General features: G+C 37.7%; 2 protein-coding genes across 3 annotated transcripts; one reads left to right on the top strand and one right to left on the bottom strand.

Annotated features, from left to right (window-relative positions):
- The first annotated feature begins 10 nt into the window (after window positions 1–10).
- Window positions 11–11,005, top strand: pip4p1b (phosphatidylinositol-4,5-bisphosphate 4-phosphatase 1b). Of its 2 annotated transcripts, none has more exons than XM_077205228.1 (7): window positions 11–258; window positions 1,483–1,673; window positions 1,798–1,904; window positions 2,502–2,607; window positions 2,709–2,761; window positions 2,853–2,943; window positions 3,029–5,155. In XM_077205228.1, the coding sequence occupies exons 1-7, from the start codon at window positions 156–158 to the stop codon at window positions 3,170–3,172; spliced, it is 795 nt and encodes a 264-aa protein (XP_077061343.1). In that variant the 5' UTR covers window positions 11–155; the 3' UTR covers window positions 3,173–5,155. The 2 variants fall into 2 exon arrangements, with proteins under 2 accessions (XP_077061343.1, XP_077061344.1); XM_077205229.1 differs by lacking the exon at window positions 3,029–5,155 and adding an exon at window positions 6,287–11,005 and having other exon boundaries at window positions 29–258; window positions 2,853–2,947.
- On the bottom strand, window positions 7,946–18,007 carry LOC143713990 (FERM domain-containing protein 7). Its single transcript, XM_077204909.1, has 12 exons — window positions 17,879–18,007; window positions 14,978–15,082; window positions 14,298–14,340; window positions 13,216–13,294; window positions 13,022–13,119; window positions 12,790–12,904; window positions 12,496–12,643; window positions 12,247–12,342; window positions 11,440–11,603; window positions 10,567–10,635; window positions 9,618–9,693; window positions 7,946–9,545 (listed from the first exon to the last, which is right to left on the bottom strand). Exons 1-12 carry the CDS (start codon window positions 18,005–18,007, stop codon window positions 8,499–8,501), a joined length of 2,169 nt encoding a protein of 722 aa, XP_077061024.1. The 3' UTR covers window positions 7,946–8,498.
- Window positions 18,008–22,297: the final 4,290 nt, after the last annotated feature.

Here is a 22,297-nt window from a genome sequence, read left to right as displayed (position 1 = left end):
TTTTGTTGTCAACTTCCTGGTAGCAGCAATCATGTGATTATGTGACGCTTCCTGGAGCTTTACTTTCACGATTCACTTTTGCACTTCGTGAGAACATTTACCAGCAGCAAACATACACAGCGTGCTTTTTTTGCGGACTTGTGCTCGTTTACGACATGGCTGACGGTGAGCGATCGCCTTTGCTGTCGGACAGTCTCGACGGAATAAACGGGCTGTCACCGGTAGATGAGACCTACCGACCGCTGACCAAACCACAGAGTGAGTCAAACCTGATCCGCATTGACAGACAGTGGCTGTGTCTTAAACCCTATTGAGCAGTCTACCTACACAGCATGTTTGGGCATCGTAAGCAAAATTAAACTTATGATTAGAACTATTCGATACAGTTCGACTGGAGCGTTCAGTTGTGCCCACGGTCACATGCTGTGGAGCAAAACTATTGAGAATCCCCTTATTTATTCATTTAAATGTGACTTATATAGAACGTAAAGTGTGTCACTGTACGCAGATCAACATATGTCGATTTTGTGATTTCATTTGCAGTAATCTGTTATCTGCCGATCCTGAACACAGCACAAGTAGATTAGTGCCAGATTATACAGTTCACCTGAAACGCACGACTAAAGGAATCTTGATTTTTGCGCTCAGTTTTATCAGTATATCAGCCCAAGTACTATTGACTATCAGCCTGGATATTAATAAACGTTTAAACTGATTAATTAATGTTAATGTAATCATCTTCTACACACAATGTTGCTGGTCTTGGTAAAAACTGATACATTTTCTAACTTTGCACAATGTAAACTGACAATAAAATAGCTAATGTGGTTAGCAATACTGAAGGGATTATGTTGAATAAACCGTTTGTTGGAGTTAAATATTCTATCTATCTATTCATATTTTGTCTATAGGCCTACATATGTATTCAGATATTTTTTAATAATTGATATTCATAATTAATATCTGTTTATTCATAATTTTTAACTAAGAAATTAAGTTTGAGTGTAATTTCTATAGTGTAAAGTCTATTATGATATGGTACGATAAGTCTGAAATTGATATTTTCTTTATTACATTAATGTTGTGTAGAAAATGTGTAAAGAAAATGTTCTGTAATATTGTTCTTATCTCTTTGCATTCTGATATTAGTAAAAGTACCCATCGGTTTCACTGCAAATATTTAAATAAATAAATAATTTATTAATTTCTTTCTTTTCTCACGGGTGACATACAAGGATTTATTTAAAAATTATTGCATAATATTATTAGTAATAAGGTAAATTTTATGCAAATAAGTTAATCTTTTTTTATATATTGCTTTGATAATACATGCAATAAGAGAGTTAATAATATTACAAAGGAAAAATCTCCTGTTCTGTATATTTCATTGTCATCTTTAGTGGCAGCATTGCCAATCCTTTTCTTTTTTCCCCAACTTTCTGTTTGCCTTACATCCTCTCTCATGCTCTCTTTCCATCCCAGATTTCCCAGAGTTCCCATCAGCTCCCCCCTCGTCGATGCTGGGAGAGGCTCCTCCACCGTACTCCCCGCTGGGCTCTCCGGAGAGCGGCAGCGCTTCTGCCATCGGCTGCAGAGTGTGTCAGTCGCTTATTAGTGTGGAGGGCAAAATCCACCAGCATGTGGTCAAATGTGGAGTCTGCAATGAGGCTACAGTGAGTTAACAAGCACATCCGTTTAGGATTCCGTTCCTCAAACATGCATACTGTTTTAGCGAGGCGATGAAAACTGAACTAGATTTAAGTGAAAGACCATGACATCACTTCCTGATTTATCTAGCCCATAAAGAATGCTCCAGCAGGAAAGAAGTATGTGAGGTGTCCGTGTAACTGTCTTCTCATCTGCAAAGTTACCTCGCAGAGGATCGCCTGCCCTCGACCTTACTGGTGAGAGAATTTAAAAGGAGACATTACCATAATTCATGACTCTTAAAACAGTATTTGGAACATGCCATGGTACATTGATGATATCAGATATATACTGTACCATGAAGCTGAATTATACTACATTAATGTTCAAAATTTTTAAAACAATAATAAATTAATACCTTTATTTAGCTATTTCAAATAAATGCTGTTCTTTAGAACTTCCTATTCATCAACGAATCCTGAAAAAAATGTATCCCGGTTTTCACAAAATTATTAAGCAGCACAACTGCTTATTAAGCAGTATTCAACTGTGATAATAAGAAGAAATGTTTCTTGAGCACCAAATCAGCATATTAGAATGATTTCTGAAGGATCATGTGACACTGAAGACTGGAGTAATGATGCTGAAAATTCAGCTTTGTCATCATAGGAATAAACTAATTTAAAAAATATAATAAATTATTAGAAAATGATATTTACACTTTTTTAAAAATCTACACCATGGTTGTCAATTCTTTCATTTTTGTCAAAGTCAAATAAAATATTAGTTTTAATTATGAGTTATTTAAATGTTTTTGTGTGTATGTTTTTGTGTGTCTTTTTGGCGGGGATCAGTAAGCGAATTATCAATTTAGGTCCAGTTCATCTGGGCGCAGGAAGTCCGAATCCTCAGCCTACCGGTGCCAGAGTTTCCTGTGCCCACTGTGCAAACACCTTTCTGGTAAGAACTTTTCTTATACAAGTTAACATTTCATAGCTCTTTATTGATTCATTTTGCCTTAATACTGTATCTGTAACAATGTCTTTCTGTTGTTGATTTAGTGGACAGAATTTACAGATCGGACATTGGCTCGGTGTCCACACTGCAGAAAAGTGTATGTTAAATACTATCCATAGACCTTCCTCTATTTAGTACCACACATTTATATTGATTACAAGTAAATTCCATTCCTTTCATCAATATAGCTCATCGATCGGCCAGAGGTACCCTAGAAAGCGGAGTTTGAGATGTTTCATATTGTGTTTGATCTTCAGCATAACGACTGCAGGATTGATTGTAAGTATAAAAACATTTTAGAGTTCATTATTTCAAAGAGTTGCCATTTCAGAATCTTTACTCTGTTCCCTTTCTTTCTCTGTAGGCTGGTACGTGGTTGAATGCACAGCAATATAAGGGGATTTATGTGTCCTGGGTATTCTTCATTGTCCTGGTGCTGATCACTTTGGTCAGAACCCTGCATTGGGCTTGTATGAAAATCAGTGAACCACTGCAGAACTACTCATAGAAGAGAGCAATAAGGAGCAGGAAGTCGAGATGAAGTGTAAGAGACAAGAATAAGTCCTAGTGGAAAAGAAAACTAAGCCAAAAGGGATGTTAATGGAGAGATGCTCTGTCTAAATGGGTGAAGAACTGTCCGTAAAAATCCACATTTCCCCCTAAAATCAATGCAAAATAAAGTTCAATAGGCCGAAAAACAAAATGAATAATAATTAATATTCTAGATAATTATAATTCAATTATTGTTTGAATTCCTTTTGGGGTAAAAGTATGACCCACTTTTCACCCAACTAATTTAAATTTCAAACCCAATCTATTTTATAATATATAATCCACATTCCTAATGGGAACCAACTTCCTAAACACTGCACACTTTAAAAGCGCATAGCGAAACTAAATATTTCTGCACTGTCAGTAGGACAAGAACTTTTAGTTTAGTTGCAGAATCCGTAACTGCTGAAACAGGCTTTTATTTTTTTTGCCCTGTGAATTGACTCTGACATTGTTGTGGTGTCACACATGTATACGGAAGCATTAGAGTTATAATGAGATTGTTGCTCAATTGCTGACAGAACTTGTAAGTGCCTCACATGACAGTGTGCTCTGTTGTTCTAGCCGGTAAAAATCATTTATTATTAAAGCAAATATTGCCATATATAGAGGAACTGCAACTTATAGCTTTATTGAAAGTTGTAGGGTATGAATATGAAAGAAGGAAATGAAACGCACCGAAGCATTTGGAAGGTTTAGAAGAAAAGTGGAAAAAGCAAAAGCTGATCTATTTTTTAGAAAGTGCATTTTAATGTCACAAATTATTGGAATGTGCTATTGATTGAATCATAGACAACAATGAAGTTAATTTATTCTTTCAATGTATTTTATTGCTCTTCCATGGATATTATTCATTGGATCTAAATGTTTGTGGCCCAGGCTTAGACCAAACCTTTACCTTCCTCCTTTTCCTCCTACAGCATTCAGCATATCTTACTATGTATCCTCACCCTCAAAAACATCTTAGGCACCAAATTATGCTTTGCTTACTAACTAAAAATGTTCACATCTGACAACAAGCAATATTACAGAGATTCTAGAGATTTCTAATGATCCATATGTTACTTTTATTAATGCTGTTTTTTAAATCAAGCATCGCTGCTTATTATTTGTTCCTGGCCGTGGTTATATGGTTATATAGCTGCATTAAAACCTTCTAACTTGTATGCTATTAATAATTGTAGCATTACCTAGTAGATTACAGGCAGAGATTATTATTAATTTTTACTAGTTCTAAAAGAGACGCAATCTCTTCAAATTTAAACTTTCAAATGCTGATGAATGTAAATATTCATCACGGCGCATTGCTGTGATTAACTTATATCGTCACTATCAGAAAAAATATGCAAAATTGGTACTTTTAGGGGTACAACGGCTTGTCACTGAGGCAGTACTTTGTATTACCTCTAAAATATGCACATAAGTACCTTAAAGTAGCAATATGTAACCTTAAGGTATTGCTAGACACTTTTAGGCATAAATAAGGTACAAAGCTGTCCCTTTGAGGGGTTTACCCCGCAGTGACAGGGTGTTGTACTCCTAAAGGTACAATTTTTGCACGTTTTTTTTCTGATTGTAATAAGATGTAAATGTATCTGTGCTGACCAATCGCATAGAATCATTTCCAGCTGAAATGAACTCTTTGCATTGCACTATTAATGAAGAATATAGATACAGTATATATATTAATACTAAAACTATAATACTTATACCTATTCTGTCAAATGCAGAAGTGACCAGTAAGTTTTTATTTTTGTTGTGTTGATTTGTTTACATGATTGTGCAGTTGTACTGTGCATTTACTTGTTTAAATTGTTTAAAATGTATATATATGTAGTTGCACTACATTTTAACGCGGTAACGGATCCTATCCTTGTCATTGTTGATTTTGTTGTTGATCATTTTTGTATGTTCCTTTGTGACTAAAAAGTTTTAACAATTCCTGAGTATTTGTATTTGTGTTAGGGGTTCTGGCCGTTTACAAAAATATGACAACAGACGAAACGTAATAAAAAACTGAGGTGAAACTCATTTGTAGGGTAAGGTTCCAAGCTAAAGCAATGATTCAGCGAGTACAATTTTAAGGTTAATCAAATGCTGATGCTCTTTTTGGCTAAATTCATTTATTAATTTTATGCCAAGCGACTTGCAGTGCATTCATTCAAGGTATATTTTATCAGTTCATGCACTTGATTTTGAGCTGCAGCAATAAAACTGTATGATAATGCCCTTCAAAAAATAATGCTAGTACAATCTGTTTTGTGATGGTTGTCAAATAATGCTAAATTAATATTATTTATAACATGTATGGACTTTTTTTTGCTGTGACTCCTTTTAGATCTTACTGTATTGGGTGTACTTTCTTTTCAGAGGACTATGTTCAGAACATTTTCAAAAGGTTATAGGTTGAAAACGCCAAAGAAATATATATATAAATAAAGCAATTTTAAATTTGTATTAGCATGAACTTTAAGCAAAAGGAAATGTGTGCAAGTGATTATCTTTGTAGGCAGATAGAAGTTGAGTATATTATACTTATACTTGACTATAGCCTATATAAGGTTAAAATGCAACCTTGTAGTCCTAAATGACCTTGACTTTGCAATAAATTATTACATACCTCATTTGACAAAATTTCACATCCTTGCAAAAATGTTTTAAATACATACCACTGGAAGCACAAATGTCAAATAAAGAATTGCTAGTGTTTTCCCAATCCCATTACACAAACATCTGATAATCTGTTTTAATTTTTAGCTAACAGCATCCGTTTTTATTTATCACCACAGAATGATTAGTCACTCAGTACATGGTTAGTACATTTTATGAAATAATGACTAATTAAAGGTATAGTTTACCCAAGACACTTTAGACATCGTTTACAGAACCTCATGTTATTTCAAAGTCCATGCAACGCAGTTTTGAAGGAAATCTTAGCAAATCTTTTCATGTCTGATTTATTTGCTGAGTCTTTTGACTCGGATCTTTTAAATCAGTTGATCCACTTCAACCATTCTAAATGATTCATTCAGATATCTGATTGATCCAGTTCATCCTTTTCTTCTTTTAGGCCTACTCCACAGAAGAAAGCCAAACAGATTTGGAAGGACATGAGGATGAGTAAATGATGACAGAATTTTCATATCAGGTTGAACTATACATTTACATAAATTCACAGCAGCTTACAACAAAATATAACTAGGCCTCGTTTATACCTGGTATTAAGATGCGTTTTGGTCGATCGCATCACAAGTACAGGGCTCTCAAGTTTTATCAAAAGTTTAGAGTGAGATTTAGGGCAGGAGCCACCCAAATATTTGCAGCAGCGGTCCCTCGACCCAACCAAATTCGTTTCAATTTTTGCTAGCAGTTCAATTTTGCCTATTGTTCATAATTGACCAGCACAAATGGGAATTATAACAATTGTTAAATCTGATAAAAAGACAAATTCATCCAAATAAAATAAATAGTTATATTTAAAAAATACAAATTTATTGAAAAATAAAAATAAATTTGACCCCAAAGAAGCCAACTGAACATCAGTGCTCAATGTACATAACATTGTGTCATAACAACTTGTGAGCATGTATGTCAAGACCCAAACCGGTCACCTTTACAGGGGTCATCGGATGGCCATTTTCCACAAGTTGGTATGATTCTTTTGGGTCTTCATGTAAAGTTTGTAAAATACTTTGGTTAAAATTTCTCAATGGTTGTGTAAAACAACACCCTTTTTACCTCTTCAAAAACAGCTCTGTTCACAGTGACCCGTTTCGTTGCATGTCTCTTTAAATGATAATGAGCAACAACTTTTTGGCTTTTTGAGGATTAAAAAAAAGTAAATGGATTTTTTTTCATTGCTTGGTGATTGTGTCCCCACACTGCAAAGACACGTTTATCTGCAAATACCATATAAAAGTGTATTTTGCATCCGATGACCCCTTTAAAAGCTGTTGGAGAGTTTTTGAATGCATCAAAAATAATTTAGCACGAATTTGGCTGTACTCCTCAACATCAGCTCTCACTGTCTTTGATCACAGGCAAGAGATATCGTCCAAGAATCGTAAAATCAAAATGCTAAAAAAATAAAAAATAAATGAAGACGTCCGCAACCCGCATTCATCAGATCGTGCTCTTTCAACTTCCACTCGGTGTGTCCGCGTGTTGTCTGGTAACGAACGTGCTTGCAGCGGGAACACATAATTTACCCGGAAACAACTAATTCTAATTTCTGATTGGCTGGTAGCTAGCATTTAACTCGGTATAACTCGAGACAGATGAACTCGGCAGAGAACTTCCCTCCGTTTGCCTGCGTCTCGTCCATTAATTGTATAGCGGGACAAGTTCCCTTACTCCTCAGCGTGAGAAATACAAGGTGTGGCGTGTGAACGGGTTGAAATGCGTATCTCACGCCCAATGCGTGAGACTTGAGAGCCCTGCAAGTAGACGACGCGGACACATTGGCCTACCCGTTTACACGCCGTTTACGCTGTGAGTGCGTATTAGAAAAATTGTGCTTGGTAGGTTTTTCCTCAAACCAAATTTGGGTCCTGGCTCGACAAAGTGTAAATCCCATCTGGCTACAGCGCGCATTAAATCAGTAGGCGGAGATTTGGTGGTCATTTTGTGGCTGTTCAAACACATTCAAACACATTTTAATTAGCAACCTCCACTTGTAATACGATCGTCCAAAACGCATCTTAAAGGTGCACTGTGTGATTTTTAGCGGCATCTAGTGGTGAGGTTGCAAATTGCAACCAACACAAGTTACGGTGGCCGACAGGAAAAGATGTCATCGTCTGAGACAGCAGAGAGTAGCCAGTTAAGCAATGAGGTTTCTTTACAAAGATACATTAAGACATTATGTTTACTTTATCATTCAGTAAAACGATATGTTATTGCAAATGATTGTTACTTGTTCATCATTGTGTCAGTGTTTTATTCGCTGACTTTAGCTAGCCTTAGATCAGAGATACAAATTGACTTGAAATACTTGTCCTTTTTTCTTATTTACAGAAATATTACCTACTGTATGTCACCTGATTAATAATGTGCCCATCTGTTTTTGTTACTACCACCCACTCTCAGAAAAAAGGTACAGAATCTGTCACTGGGGCAGTACCCTTTTAGGCTTTTAGGGCTAAATGGTGTACCTTTTGAAAGGGTACCACCCCATGACAGATTTGTACCATTTCTTCTGAGAGTGCAATGTCTGCAGGGCTTAACAGTTTATTTTATTTGTTGAGCCCCATCATGCAGGGCCAAAATACTAAGCATAGCTACTACAACTTCATCACCTTGACTGTGGTAATAGTTGTGTTTTCCTGATTATTCGGGCAATCCTCTTCCTCTCCATCCTCTTCATCAAGTTGGAGGCTTCCAGAAGAGAAGCGCATGCGTGCCAGTGGTCCAGAACATACCACTTTACCCAATGCAGGAAAGTATGGGTAGAAGGTGTCTGAATCCGAATCACTGTAACTACCTGTGCCGAGTACACATAAAGAAGTGGGTCTTTCCGGGAGAGGGGTAGGACTTAGGGGAAGGTAGGTGGGCCTAGCAAGAACCTGGTGTCGAGAAAGGTGTGGATAATACCCCAGCGGGCGATACTCGGATGCGTATGCAGCGGCGTTTGAGGCAAGTGTAGGTCGCTGGAATTTGAAGTCTGGTTGGCTTGAGGCTCGGCGCGGCAAGCCGGTCTGAAAGGAGGAGTCGTCGCTGTAATGGCCTGCTTCCACTCTATTCAAGTCCAGCTTCTTATTCAACCCAGCCCTCACCCCTAGTCCTCCTCTGGGGTACAGTCTCGATTCGGCTAATCCCGGGCCAGCAGGACGGAGCCTTTCCTGCTGCTTCTGAAGTTGTGGCGACAAGCAAGAGGATGGCAAGGATGAGTGGGCAATTTGTCTGGGAAAGTATTGAAGAGGCACATGGTTGTGATGGGTTTGAGGGAGGCGATCTAGGGATGAAGACGTATGGTCTTGCAGTAGGTAAGGGTGAGTGGTGAGTGGGAAAGTGGGCAGCACAGGGTGGAACTGGAGGTGGGGCGCGTTAGGATAGAGGAGCACAAGATGCTGGGCGTTAGGAGACAATCGTCTCTTTGACTTCTGTCTCTGGGCTCCTCTACCACGATGTTCTACTCCTGATGTAGACAGGGAACGAAGCTTGGGCGAGGCAGAGTTGCTTGAGAAGGCAGGATTTCTTGACAAGGGCCTGGATCGCTCAAGCTCATTAGTGAACATGACTTCCATCGCAGATAGGCTGCGCTTTGCTACGCCTGTCTGTTCACTCTGTTGCCCAGAAACAGTTTGGCCAGGAGTTAGATGCTCGTACAGCTATGTGAGAAAGAAACGTGAGAATATGTGGATTCAAATACACATCTGAAATGTAAGAAACAAGTTCAATACCTGCTTAGAGACATCAGTCAGTATGTCAGGAGAGGATCTGCACTGTCGAGTGTCATATTCAGACTTGCAGTAACTTCTGAAAAAAAGTGCAAAACAGGCTGTAGATGCGATGAAAAACAAACCCATACAGCAATGTCCAATTTCCTAAAGAATCTATTCTTGTAACTTATGCCTGCTATAGACTGTGCAATTTTGGCAATCCTACAAGATCATTACAAATCACACTGTACGACATGGATCATCTAAACTTGGGTACGACATGTATGTAGACTGTACGATGTTGACACCTATAGAATCGTAGGTTGCGACGCAAGTTAGAATAGAAGACTAACACATCATCAGCATGTGCTAGTGGTAAACAAATAGAGCTAAATTAATCTCACTTTGGCAATTGTGGTTTTTATGTGCGCTGAAAAAGAGGAGGAAGCGAAAGAGGAGAATAGGGGTGCCATGAGCCAACTTGGCATGCCAATTTTTGACCACAGAAATCGCCAGGATTGGTCATCTTTCATCTGAGACAGCCCAAAATCATACAATGTGTACCAAGCATTAAAGGGGAAAATGTCAAAACACATCCCAGTTTAATGTTCAGAGACAACTTTAAACCAATTGTAGGTTGACTTTCCCAAAAGACGTAAACTTTGTGGTGCTTTTAACATTGCTCTGTTGGTTCCTGTCTCAAATGGTGCGCTTGTGGACTTGGTCATCATTTGTCTGTCCATGACGTTGTAGGTTTCAGAATTGTGCTTATTATGAGTGGCTCAATATAGTAACGTTGACCCAACCAGTGGTTTTAGTTAAGGCTACCTAATTGTATAATCAAATAGAAGACTGCAAGAGTGTTTGGGAAACCATTATATATAATTTTTGCTATTACCTTTAGTCCCACTAGTGGCACAGAAAACAAATCACAAACAAAATGTATGCAGAAACGTTTTCTCAATCTTACCTTTCAAACGGCAAATGTTTCTTGCCTCCAGAGCCCACACACTCAAGAAGTTGCTTCTGTGTCCTGCCACTACAATACCACAACCGAAAGCAGAAACATATTTTTTTACAAGACAATTGTTGCTGAGGTGCATGGTGCCAAAAAAATCTCATCAAGTCTTGTTCACATTTAGAGTGATTTTCTTGAATATTTGGATTCCCTGTCACTGGATGTGATAACGTTATTTGTGGGTTGCATCACTGGCATGAGCTTTTGAAAAACGAATCACTAATGGGCTGGTATACACTACCATTAAAATATTTGGGGTTGGTAAGATTTTGTAATATTCTGAAAAGAAGTTTCCTTATGCTCACTCGGCCTGTTTTTATTTGATCAAAACACAGTGAAAGGGTACTATTGTGAAATATTATTAAAATTTAAATGCTGATTGTGTGCTCAAGAGACATTTATCATTATTATCAATGTTGAAAAGAGTTGTGTTGCATAATATTTTTGTGGAAACTGATTTTTTTCCTGTATTCTTCGATGAATAAAAAGTTCAAAATAATTTTTCATGCATGTGGGCAGAGACACATCGTATAGAAGAGTAAAATCACTCACTGACATTATCCATCTTGCATTCACTCAACTATAATATCTGATCATGTCGCCACATTGCTGCTCATTTGCATCAAGTGAAAGTATTCTCAACTTCGTCATATCGCTAGACATGTAATGTCGGCTAGTTGTGTGTTCACAAAAAAAGAATAGAACTGCTCTATTTAATATCTTCATTACACACTCTCAGAGGGTTCATGGAAGACTATAAGTATTAGACAACTGGGGCTTCTTATTGCATTCCACATATCTAAAGTCGTTCTCTCACACACGTACCTGTATCTGAAACTGGATCCTTTGCTGGACAGAATGGACTTTTGATGTGACTTGGGCTCCTCAGCAAGTCTGAAGAAAGCGTGATACTCCACACACATTTTCCAAAACGCCTTACAGACATCTCTGCTGGCCATGGAAAATTCAACGGTGTCCCTCCTCGAAGGCTAATACAGTTAGAGTTGAGTGAATGACAGATTAAGATTGTTAAAGCATTTTCAGTCTCAGACTTGCTTTTTTTATGTTTTCAGATGCTAGCTTAGTAGAAACACATTCCAATACTAATGACTAAATACTAATAAATATAACATTTTTAACATTTTCCCTTCCTGTAGCTCAAAAGTAGAGGCCTCCGCTAGCAACATCAAGGTCATGGATTTGATTCCCAGGGAATGCATGAACTGATCAAACGTTTACCAATGTTACGTTGAATGCAATGTAAGTTTATTTTGCATAGAAGCCTCTGCCTACATGTAAATTTAAATTTATTGGTGCTGATTATGGAAGAGGATAAACAAAAGTTGTGCATCTGCCTGCTTTTTTTTATGTGTTTTATCTTTCTTTTCTTTTCTATCACATTGTTGTCTCTCTCATGATAAATTGCTTCTGCTGTTCTTCGTTTGTAAGTCTGCCAGCTTTGGATAAAAACGTCTGCTAAATGACTAAATGTAAATCTAGAAGTCAGCACTAATGTTGCAGATATAATATATGAAGAGAAATATAATTTCAAGTGTTGCAGAGGAACTATTGAATTCTTTCCCCCCCAGTTTCCAAACAGTGGTCGTAATGGAGGGATTGTTTGTGTCTCACCCCAGTTTCGGTGTGGAGTTTGATAAGGAAATTTTTCCTCTTGAAGCTCAGCTTACGGATCTTGGCCCAGCTGAAGGTATTGATCTTTGTGTTTCCCTGATAACGGTATAAGATGTTAAATATTTAAACATGTAAGAGAGAGTTTATATTTCTTAGCTGCATTTAGGGTTGTGTATATTTGTTCTGATGCGTCTTTCAAATTGTGCGTTAATCATAATCTAAGTTTAAGCATATATTTTTGTACAGTACCTGAAAAACGAGTACCCCCATATGTGTGACAGCGAGGTTGATTCTCATGCCTTCTCCATCATGGGCAGGGTGAGGGCGGATCCCGTACATGTCCATTTTGCGGGCAACCTCCAGCAAATGCACATCTGATTCAGCAGGAGTGTGACCTCTGTCAACAAAATCCAAATTAAGTTAATGGACAAAATTAAAGACGTTCAATTAGACATCTGTCATGGCATACTGTACATTATAAGGACTGCATGTTAATGTAAATATTATTTTGGTATGCTCGTACGGTGTGTAGCTGTATGTTACCTGTGCTTTTTGTGAAAGCGAATGATTTTGTGGTCTAAGTACTCCTGGTTTGGCACATATTGCTTATTTTCAAGATGATGAGCATCCAACTCGTCATCATAATCCCCAATTTCTGCTACGAAGGGGAAAAGAGAGGGAAAACCGTAAAGTGTATATGATAATCAAACTGATAAGATTAGGAAGCTTTGTATTTTGATGGCATGTTAACTTTCAATGAGATAAAATGAGCTACCTTGCAGTATATGAGAGACCAGCAGGGCGGCGCTGTTGTCGTTACAGGTGAGGCTGCCATTTGACAGATCCTGTTTGATCTGAAGGGCAAACAGATACCTGTATAAAAGAGGCAGCAGTCAGACTGAACTCATATCACCAATTACCATATATTTATCAGTCTATATATCAGATAATCATTTGCGTGGGTTTTACCTGGTTAAGCCTCTTTGCAGTTGTCCTGGGTCAGGAGGGAAAAATTTCACTATAAAATGGAACGCCACATCACTGGTATCTATGGGAAGTACACAATCTTATTTGACCCCAAAAATAGCATTAAACCAACTTTATTAATAATTCTAATATTAACTAAAGGCAAAGGATCAAGTGGACAGTGATAGTTAATGGGTATCTGGGATTTTAAATAAAAACTTCAATCTAGTGAAAAAACTGAATTAGTAATTGGTGAATACTAACTTCTGAGACCAAATATACATATGAGGGGATACAGAAAGCATCTAGAAAGTGGGGTAAGGTGTGCCAGGGGGTACATTCACAAGATACAGTATTTTAATGTATTTTTAAAAGTATGTATTTGCAAATAAATGCTGCTGACATGCAGCATTTTTAGCTGTTCGTGAAGTTTTCTACATGGCCAGTATTATGAATGCTATGTCAAAGTGTTTTGGGGGCAAGTTGGATTTCTAAATAACTTTTTTTTAGATGCCCTATTTATGGCCCAGGTGGTTCAGTGAGTAGCACTGTCGCCTCACAGCAAGGAGGTTCCCTGGTTCGAGTCGCTGTGTCTGTGAAGGGTTTCCTCCGTGCTCCAGTTTCCCCCACAGTCCAAAAACATGCAGTACTATAAGTGAATTGGAGAAGCTAAAAATTTGTCCATAGGTGTGTGTATGTGTGTGTGAGTCCCAACCCATGTAACGGGGTTGGGGAAGACCCTGTGACCTATCCCGGAAAAATCATTGCCAAGTAAATTGACCGACAGTCTCTCGTGTATGGCAAGTGATGGCCCATAGAATCACTAAGAGTTGGATGAAATGGCTCATGAATGAATGATTTTATGGCCCAATGTTGCAGATGCTCTATTCTAATTTATATCCTAAAATATATGAAGTGTATCAATTTGACCTCTAAATCCTTTTTCCTTGCCAATAAAACTTGACTGAAATTGGCACACCATTCACCAGTATTATAGCATAAGTTAACAAGCATTTGCTGAACAAATAATCAATTGAAAATTAATCAAGTGGACCTTGACACAAGACGACCACTAGGAAACTTACTTTTGATTTGCTTAGCCACTGGTTTCAGGAGTTCAAGCCAGACCTGTATAATAAACATTAAGACATGATTTAATTTCCTATGCAGCATACAAATCTCCATTTGACAAGTGTGGATAAAGCAACTATTTTAAGGGACAGTTCACCCAAAAATAAAATGCTGTCATTGTTCAACCTGATGTAACTCTGTATTTTCTACAGACTGAATTTAAAGTCATTATTCACTGATAATGAGATCACTGAACAATTTTGATTTGTGACCAACTCACTCAGATCAGTTTTGTGAACTTAATGGATAAACCCATTAAAAAACTCACACTCAAAAGGTCATCGCTACTTCTCACATGAAGTCACTGCAAAGAGTTTGGCAGATCTCAAAATCTTTAATGAGCAATGGCTATCATTTCTCTCCGTTCATCATGGAGAGCTAGCAAGACTTAAAAAGACTCAAAATATAGCGTAAATCATATGGGTCACTTTTATGATGCGTTTAGATCCTTAAAAGTTCTAGATCCCATGACCAACTACATTATTGAAAATGTCTTTTTTGTGTTCAATAAGGGTGAGCAAATGATGACAACGTGCTTTTTTTTTAGGGTGAACTATTCCTTTAAGGGCAAGACTCTGAGGCTGTTTATGTTCAAACTCTGTTATTGACATCATTGACAGGTCAAAGGACTCACATAGCTGCCAGTATGGTGACGGAACTCTAGGCCAAAGTACTCCTTCTCCAGCAGCTTTAGATGACCACACACCTTATTGAAGAAATCAGAACCCAGAATCTTTCTCTGCAGGAAGATGAAGAAAAAGAAACCACAGAAACCACATGTAAGAAACCATCATCTTACATGACATTTTATACTGGTCTCAGTGCTGCCAGCATTAATGTTACTCTTGATTGATGTGACTGCAGCGTCACTGTGAAATTGCTCCTCGGATTTGCTTCTTTCTTCCATCGCTATTACTTAATGTGGGTGTTAATGAGATGGTGATGCGATTTTGAGCAGAATGTAACTGTTAGAGCAACTTTTTCTGGTAATTGTATCTGCAGCAACTGAACTACTCAAACAGAATTATGGGGAAGTCAGATGCTCACTGAGTCAGCCTCAAAATACAGGGTTGCTATCTGATGAGTGTGTTTGTGGGCACGTGTGTGTGAGGATGTGTCACTAAACCCTGTATTTACTGTGACAGCGGGGCATTTAACCTCCCCATTATCTTGTCAAAGACAAGGAACAAAAGAAGATAGAGGGATAAACTCTAAAGAAACAAGTGATAGAGAGGTTGAAACATAGACCACAGTATAAAAATATATCAGAATATACATACTTTGTAAATATGTGTTCGAAGACATGATGCTTTTTGTAATGTTTATTTAGGACAAATGCTATTTTCGACAGTGGATCATCATTGAACATGCACTTTAATCCAGTTGTGTCTAGGGAATACAATCAAATAACACAGAAAATGGGACTTGTGCTTGTCTATGCAAAAGTTGCCACCATGATGCCAGAATGTTGTGGGTAGCGATGCTATTTTATAATTATTTATATGCTATTAAAGTATTTATTAATATTTTGAATTAGCTTTTGTTTTTAGTTTTAAATTTAGTTTAGTTTTTATTAATTGATGTGCTTTCATCGTTTTGTAGTACTTAAACCTAAACTTGTTTTATTTCATTTAGTTGTCAAGGCAATATTTCTTTTCGTTTAAGTTTTTATCTTCTAAAATTTATGTTTTATTGTCTTTCAGATTAATTTCAGTTAACGAAAATGCCTTTTAATAGTTTTAGTTTAAGTTAACGACAACAGCACTGGTAGTCACCTGTATTAAAGCATTTGCTAGATGCTCTGGGTGGTTGGTTATATGAGCCTGGTCACCAGATATTTCCCTCTTTTGATGTAAATGTACAAGATATTTTACCTGTTTTTAAGTCTTTTCTAGCACAGCTCCCATCAACAAGCCACACAATCTAAGGTACCATTCGTGTCATTATTTAATACGCAAAAAGAAAAACCTAAACCTCAGTATTAAAAAACAATAATAGCAAGCACCACTAAAATGCTGAAATTACATTCTGTTGATCAAATATCGATTCAAACAACGGATCGTCTCTCTACAACCTGACATATTTCTCTCCGATTTCTTGTATTTTTCACTGCCTCTATACTAATTGCCTATTTTGCCCGAGGGTGTAGGGGAATGCTGGCGTGCTCTCTGGAATGAGGCCAGGACAAGCTTCTGTTCGGTGTAGGCCATGATATTTACCCCTATTCAGACACACAAATGCCTCACGGGCACTAACTCTCTCACTCATTCACTCACTCACTGATTCACTCACTCTCTTTCCTTTTTTTCAGTCCATCTCCCCACCACCCTGACTTTATATCTCACCTGCTTTTTCTGACTGGTAGGACAAGATTGTGCTCTGCAAAAGCAGTGAAAACCCCCAGGCACGTACACACACACACACACACACACACACACACACACACACACACACACACACACACACACACACACACACACACACACACACACACACACAGAGCATCCCCCATGAAGCAGAAGCTGCAAGCAGATAATGGGACATGAAATGATGCTCCTTTACAAGCAAAACACAGCAAGAGTGAGAGAAACACACACACACACACACACACACACACACACACACACACACACACACACACACAAACTAGACCACAAGGATGATGTGTTGACAAAGAATATAGCCTGTTTTAGGGATTTTTAAAGAATATATTTTTTAAATGAGGAAACTTTGATTTAAAAGAGATGCATTATTGCAAACATATTAAACGTCAAAATTATGTATTGTCCTTGTTACCAGCTACACATACTTCAGCGATTATTTAATAGACAGGGAAATAAACATTACAAAATGTAATTAGACCGGGCTTGTTGTCACATTTTTTAGTTCACTGAACATTTCACATGCTAGGGTTATTTTTGAAAGCCATTGCCAAATAGCTCTCAGTCGCAGGCACAAAAAAGCTACACTTTTACTCCTCTGCTACACTCCCATAAAAATACAGTTCACTGAACACATTCTGTCTTTTTCTGACAAAATGCCTCAATAGAGTTGTCACACTATGGGGTAAAATTTAAACTGTAAAACAATTTTGAACAATTGATCAAACATAGGCCTAAGTGTAAAATGTAACATACAGATATATCAAACCATTATATGGGCAACAAGTAAATATGCATGTGGCAACTTGCCCCAAACTGACATTTATGAAAACTAGCCAACACAGATTACTTTCAGTTACAGTCTACCTTCATTATGCAGCTGAACATGTCTGAATGCATGCCAGTGTGGTTTTATTATTCATTTGTTTTGACGTAATATATAGGCTATATATAACAATGCTATTGAATGTTAGTTTGGAGACAAAATTCACACAAAAACAAATTCTCGGTTAAGAACCGCAGGTTTAAAAAAGGTGTTTGAAACCAGCATACAAAATCATTATAGAAAACAAGCGTTTGCGGACCGTAGTTACCTCAGACATAGTCCCACTGTGACAACTTGCCCCGTTCTGTATAAATATATTATTTCTCACCTCCACCTCGAAAACTCTCTCGCTGTCGTCTAAGAAGATGACGCGTAATTGCAGTTTCTCGTTCTTGTTCTTCTTCCGCGCAGCTGTCGTATTGACAGGTATCTTCAGCAACTCGAACTTATCCCCCATCTTCTGCACCTCTAGGGTTAAAACACCGCACTTTTTTTCATTTAAATAAAGGACAGAGAGTCCATAATGTGGATCATTATCGGTTTGATGCTGTAGTGAGGGAGCAGCGCGCGGCGGTCTCGTGACGAATGTTCACGCATCCTGTTCTTAAACTGAGCAGCATCAGCAGCACTACTGTATCTGATCTCAGTGCAGAGCATCTACACCACACGCGTTACAATCAACACTAGTAAGTATTGATCAAAAATACAGAAAGAAACTGTAATATTGTGAAATATAATTACAATTTAAAATAATTGTTTTCTATTTGAATAATCTAATTTATTTCTGATGCAAAGCTGAATTTTCAGCATCATTACTCAAGTCCTCAGTGTCACATGATCCTTCAAAAATCATTCTAATATGTTGATTTATTATCAATGTTGGAAACAGTTTAATATTTTTTATAACCTGTGATACTTTTTTTCAGGATTTGATGAATAAAAAGTTTAAAAGAACAGCATTTTTCAAAATATAAATCTTTTGTAACAACATAGGCTACAAAAGTTTGGGGTCAGTACATTTTTTATATATATTTTTTGAAAGAAATCAATAGGCTACTTTTATTCAGCAAGGATGTGTTGATAAAAAGCGATAGTAAAGATTTATATTAGTAGAAAATATTTCTATTTTTTATAAATGCTCTTCATTTTAACTTTTTATTCATCAGCTTCATATCATAGGTTCCAAAAAAATATTAAGCAACAAAACTGTTTCCAACATTGATAACTGAGTAGTATCAGATCAGCATATTAGAATGTATTTCTGAAGGATCATCTGACACTAAAGACTGGTAATGGCTGATGAAAATTCAGTTTCAAACGTTACAAAATTCAGTTTCAGAATCGAAATGTTTTCAAAAACATAAAAATAGATAGTAATTACCATATTAATGATTACCATAGTAATGTTTCCAAACTTTTGACCAGTCATAAATAAATAAGTAGCCTAAATAAACATGACTATTTTTAATGTTAATATAATCGTTTTTTTTTTAGTTTTTTTTTAGAACTGGGGCCTATACCATGAAGCCGGTTTAGGTGGCTAGCTAGCTATCTTTCAGTTTAGTTTGCGTCAACCCTGGGTTTTAGGGACCATGAAAGTGGTTTGGCTTTTAGCAGTGTTCATCGCCATAGTAACTTACATACAACATAGTAGCCGCTCCACGGCTAACCTGGTCCGGGGCAGGTTATGTTCTAGGTATGAGGTTGCAAACTGAACTTGGACCAATCAGCTGTGAGCAAAGTGACACATGTCGTCTGCGATAAAGTCACTCCACCTGTTTCTACTCCAAATTAAAGGTCACTACATAGCAAATGATTTTTAAAGACAAAATCGTCTAGTTTTTAGTGATGCTTATTTAGAATAATAAATGTGTATGATTCAGATATTATTTAGGCCTATGTAATTATTATACCCTTAATCAATCACAGATGTACAATTTTAGTTCATCAATTATTATTATGCAGTTTAAATTAATAAATATATAAAGGTAATATAAATACGCTTTAGCATCAATAGATGAAGCTATAAAATAACTAAATGTGAGCTTAAATGTTCAATTCTCTCTATACCTTTATCAGCTGTATAAAATAACTTCACAACTTTTACTTGCACTGATACAGTAGCGAGACCTTTTCTTTTAGTTGTCCTCTTTCATAGACAGCTGTTTTCTTCTTGCTGTGTAAATTTATTTAAATTCTTACTATTTTAATACTTTTATTTAATAAGTGAATTGCGCTGCTTCTCTCACGAGAAATTAATCTTGTTCACTCTTTCTCAACATGTGATTGGCTGTTTGCTACACTTAAACTCCTAAACTCAAAGCCTGAGTTGACAGAGAAAGTTGATGATCAGCATGGTACCACCAAGGCCTGGGGCCTGTTTCAATAAGGAGGTTCAACTAACTCTGAGTTAAAACTTGAACTCTGAGTTGACTTACCCTGACATGGGAAACTCTGAGTTTCCGGTTTCAGAACAGCTGAAATGAGTAAGTTCAATCAACTCTAAGTTGACTGACTCTGAGTTAAGCGCGTGCACCACAACTATAAAAAGCCATTATCAATGGAGCGCAGATATTATGAGTCACCATGGTAACAGCGCCACACAAAAAGAGGTCTGCATATTTCTCACCAGCAGTACGCAAACTTTTTTTTTAAGCAACAGGGCAGCAGCGGCGATCGAGAGAGTTAGTTTGGGAGAAAATAGTTGCTCGAGTCAATGCGTAAGTTTACATTTTAATTACTGTTATACAGTGTTGGGTGTAATTACCAAGTAATCTAAATACTGTAATTTAATTAAAGGGATTACTCTTAATTCTTCTGTAATATAAAGTAAAATATGATGTCATTGCATTAAATACTGCATAGACTAAAGAACAATTCTGTATAAAACAATAGTGGATTAACATAACATTTTTTAAAGGTATATTTTTAATGTAACCATGTCTCTCTACACACTTTGGTCAATTCAAGAATAATTCATGAAATTGTATATTGTTAATTTGAAAGCATTAAAGGTGCAGTTTATTGTCTCATTTTGTATTGTTCAAGTGGTTGAGGTTGATATGGGATTTATAAAGTAATTAGTAATAAGTAGACCAATAATTTCTAGAGATAGTAATTATTACATTAATCTAATTACACTGTTGAAGATGTCATTTGTAGTTAGTAATTAATAACTATTTTAGAGTAACTTGCCCAGCTGTTATAATATCAGAGGTGAAACTGGAAGAACAGTATGTTATTCAACCTAATTTTAATTTTCATGTAGGTGCAATCCTGCAGGCATTAAAAGAACATGGCAGCAGCTGAAAATGAAATATAAAAACATAATTCAGTCAGGTAAGGCTTGAGCATATCATGGATGTAGGCTACCTGACTTTACATACATTTGACATATTCAATAACTAAATAGCATCCAGTGTCTTGCAGTGTAGCAGCATTTCTGACATAGGTCAAATTAACACAATTAAATGTTCATTCTCATTTGACTTCTACTCAGCCAACAAAAAGAAGGAAGAGGCTCGCAAAGATGGAGATGGAGATTCAGAGGAGATGGAGATGCAGAGGAGAAGGAGATGTAGAGGAGATGGAGATGCAGAGGAGATGGAGATGGAGAGGAGATGGAGATGCAGAGGAGATGGAGAGGAGATGGAGATGGAGAGGAGATGGAGATGGAGATGGAGATGGAGATGGAGATGGAGATGGAGAGGAGATGGAGATGGAGATGGAGAGGCGATGGAGATGGAGAGGAGATGGAGATGGAGATGCAGAGGAGATGGAGATGCAGAGGAGATGGAGATGGAGAGGAGATGGAGATGCAGAGGAGATGGAGAGGAGATGGAGATGCAGAGGAGATGGCGATGGAGAGGAGATGGAGAGATGGAGATGCAGAGGAGATGGAGAGGAGATGGAGATGCAGAGGAGATGGAGAGGAGATGGAGATGCAGAGGAGATGGCGATGGAGAGGAGATGGAGAGATGGAGATGCAGAGGAGATGGAGATGCAGAGGAGATGGAGATGGAGAAGAGATGGAGAGGAGATGGAGATGGAGATGGAGATGGAGAGGAGATGGAGATGGAGAGGAGATGGAGATGCAGAGGAGATGGAGATGCAGAGGAGATGGAGATGGAGAGGAGATGGAGATGCAGAGGAGATGGAGAGGAGATGGAGATGGAGATGGAGATGGAGAGGAGATGGAGAGGAGATGGAGATGCAGAGGAGATGGAGATGGAGATGCAGAGGAGATGGAGAGATGGAGAGGAGATGGAGATGCAGAGGAGATGGAGATGCAGAACAGATGGAGCAGCATTTCTGACATAGGTCAAATTAACACAATTAAATGTTCATTCTCATTTGACTTCTACTCAGCCAACAAAAAGAAGGAAGAGGCTCGCAAAGATGGAGATGGAGATTCAGAGGAGATGGAGATGCAGAGGAGAAGGAGATGTAGAGGAGATGGAGATGCAGAGGAGATGGAGATGCAGAGGAGATGGAGATGGAGAGATGGAGATGCAGAGGAGATGCAGAGGAGATGGAGATGGAGAGGAGATGGAGATGGAGAGGAGATGGAGATGCAGAGGAGATGCAGAGGAGATGGAGATGGAGAGGAGATGGAGATGCAGAGGAGATGGAGAGATGGAGAGGAGATGGAGAGGAGATGGAGAGATGGAGATGCAGAGGAGATGGAGATGGAGATGTAGAGGAGATGGAGATGCAGAGGAGATGGAGATGGAGAGGAGATGGAGAT

The sequence above is a fragment of the Siphateles boraxobius genome, unplaced genomic scaffold (genome assembly GCF_051911475.1).
Source record: "Siphateles boraxobius isolate OS27281-9 unplaced genomic scaffold, OSU_SipBor_1 53, whole genome shotgun sequence".
In the NCBI taxonomy this organism is placed as follows: Eukaryota; Metazoa; Chordata; class Actinopteri; order Cypriniformes; family Leuciscidae; genus Siphateles; species Siphateles boraxobius.
The sequence above is the reverse complement of the archived record's forward strand: the minus strand, read 5'-3'. Positions and strand labels throughout refer to the sequence as shown.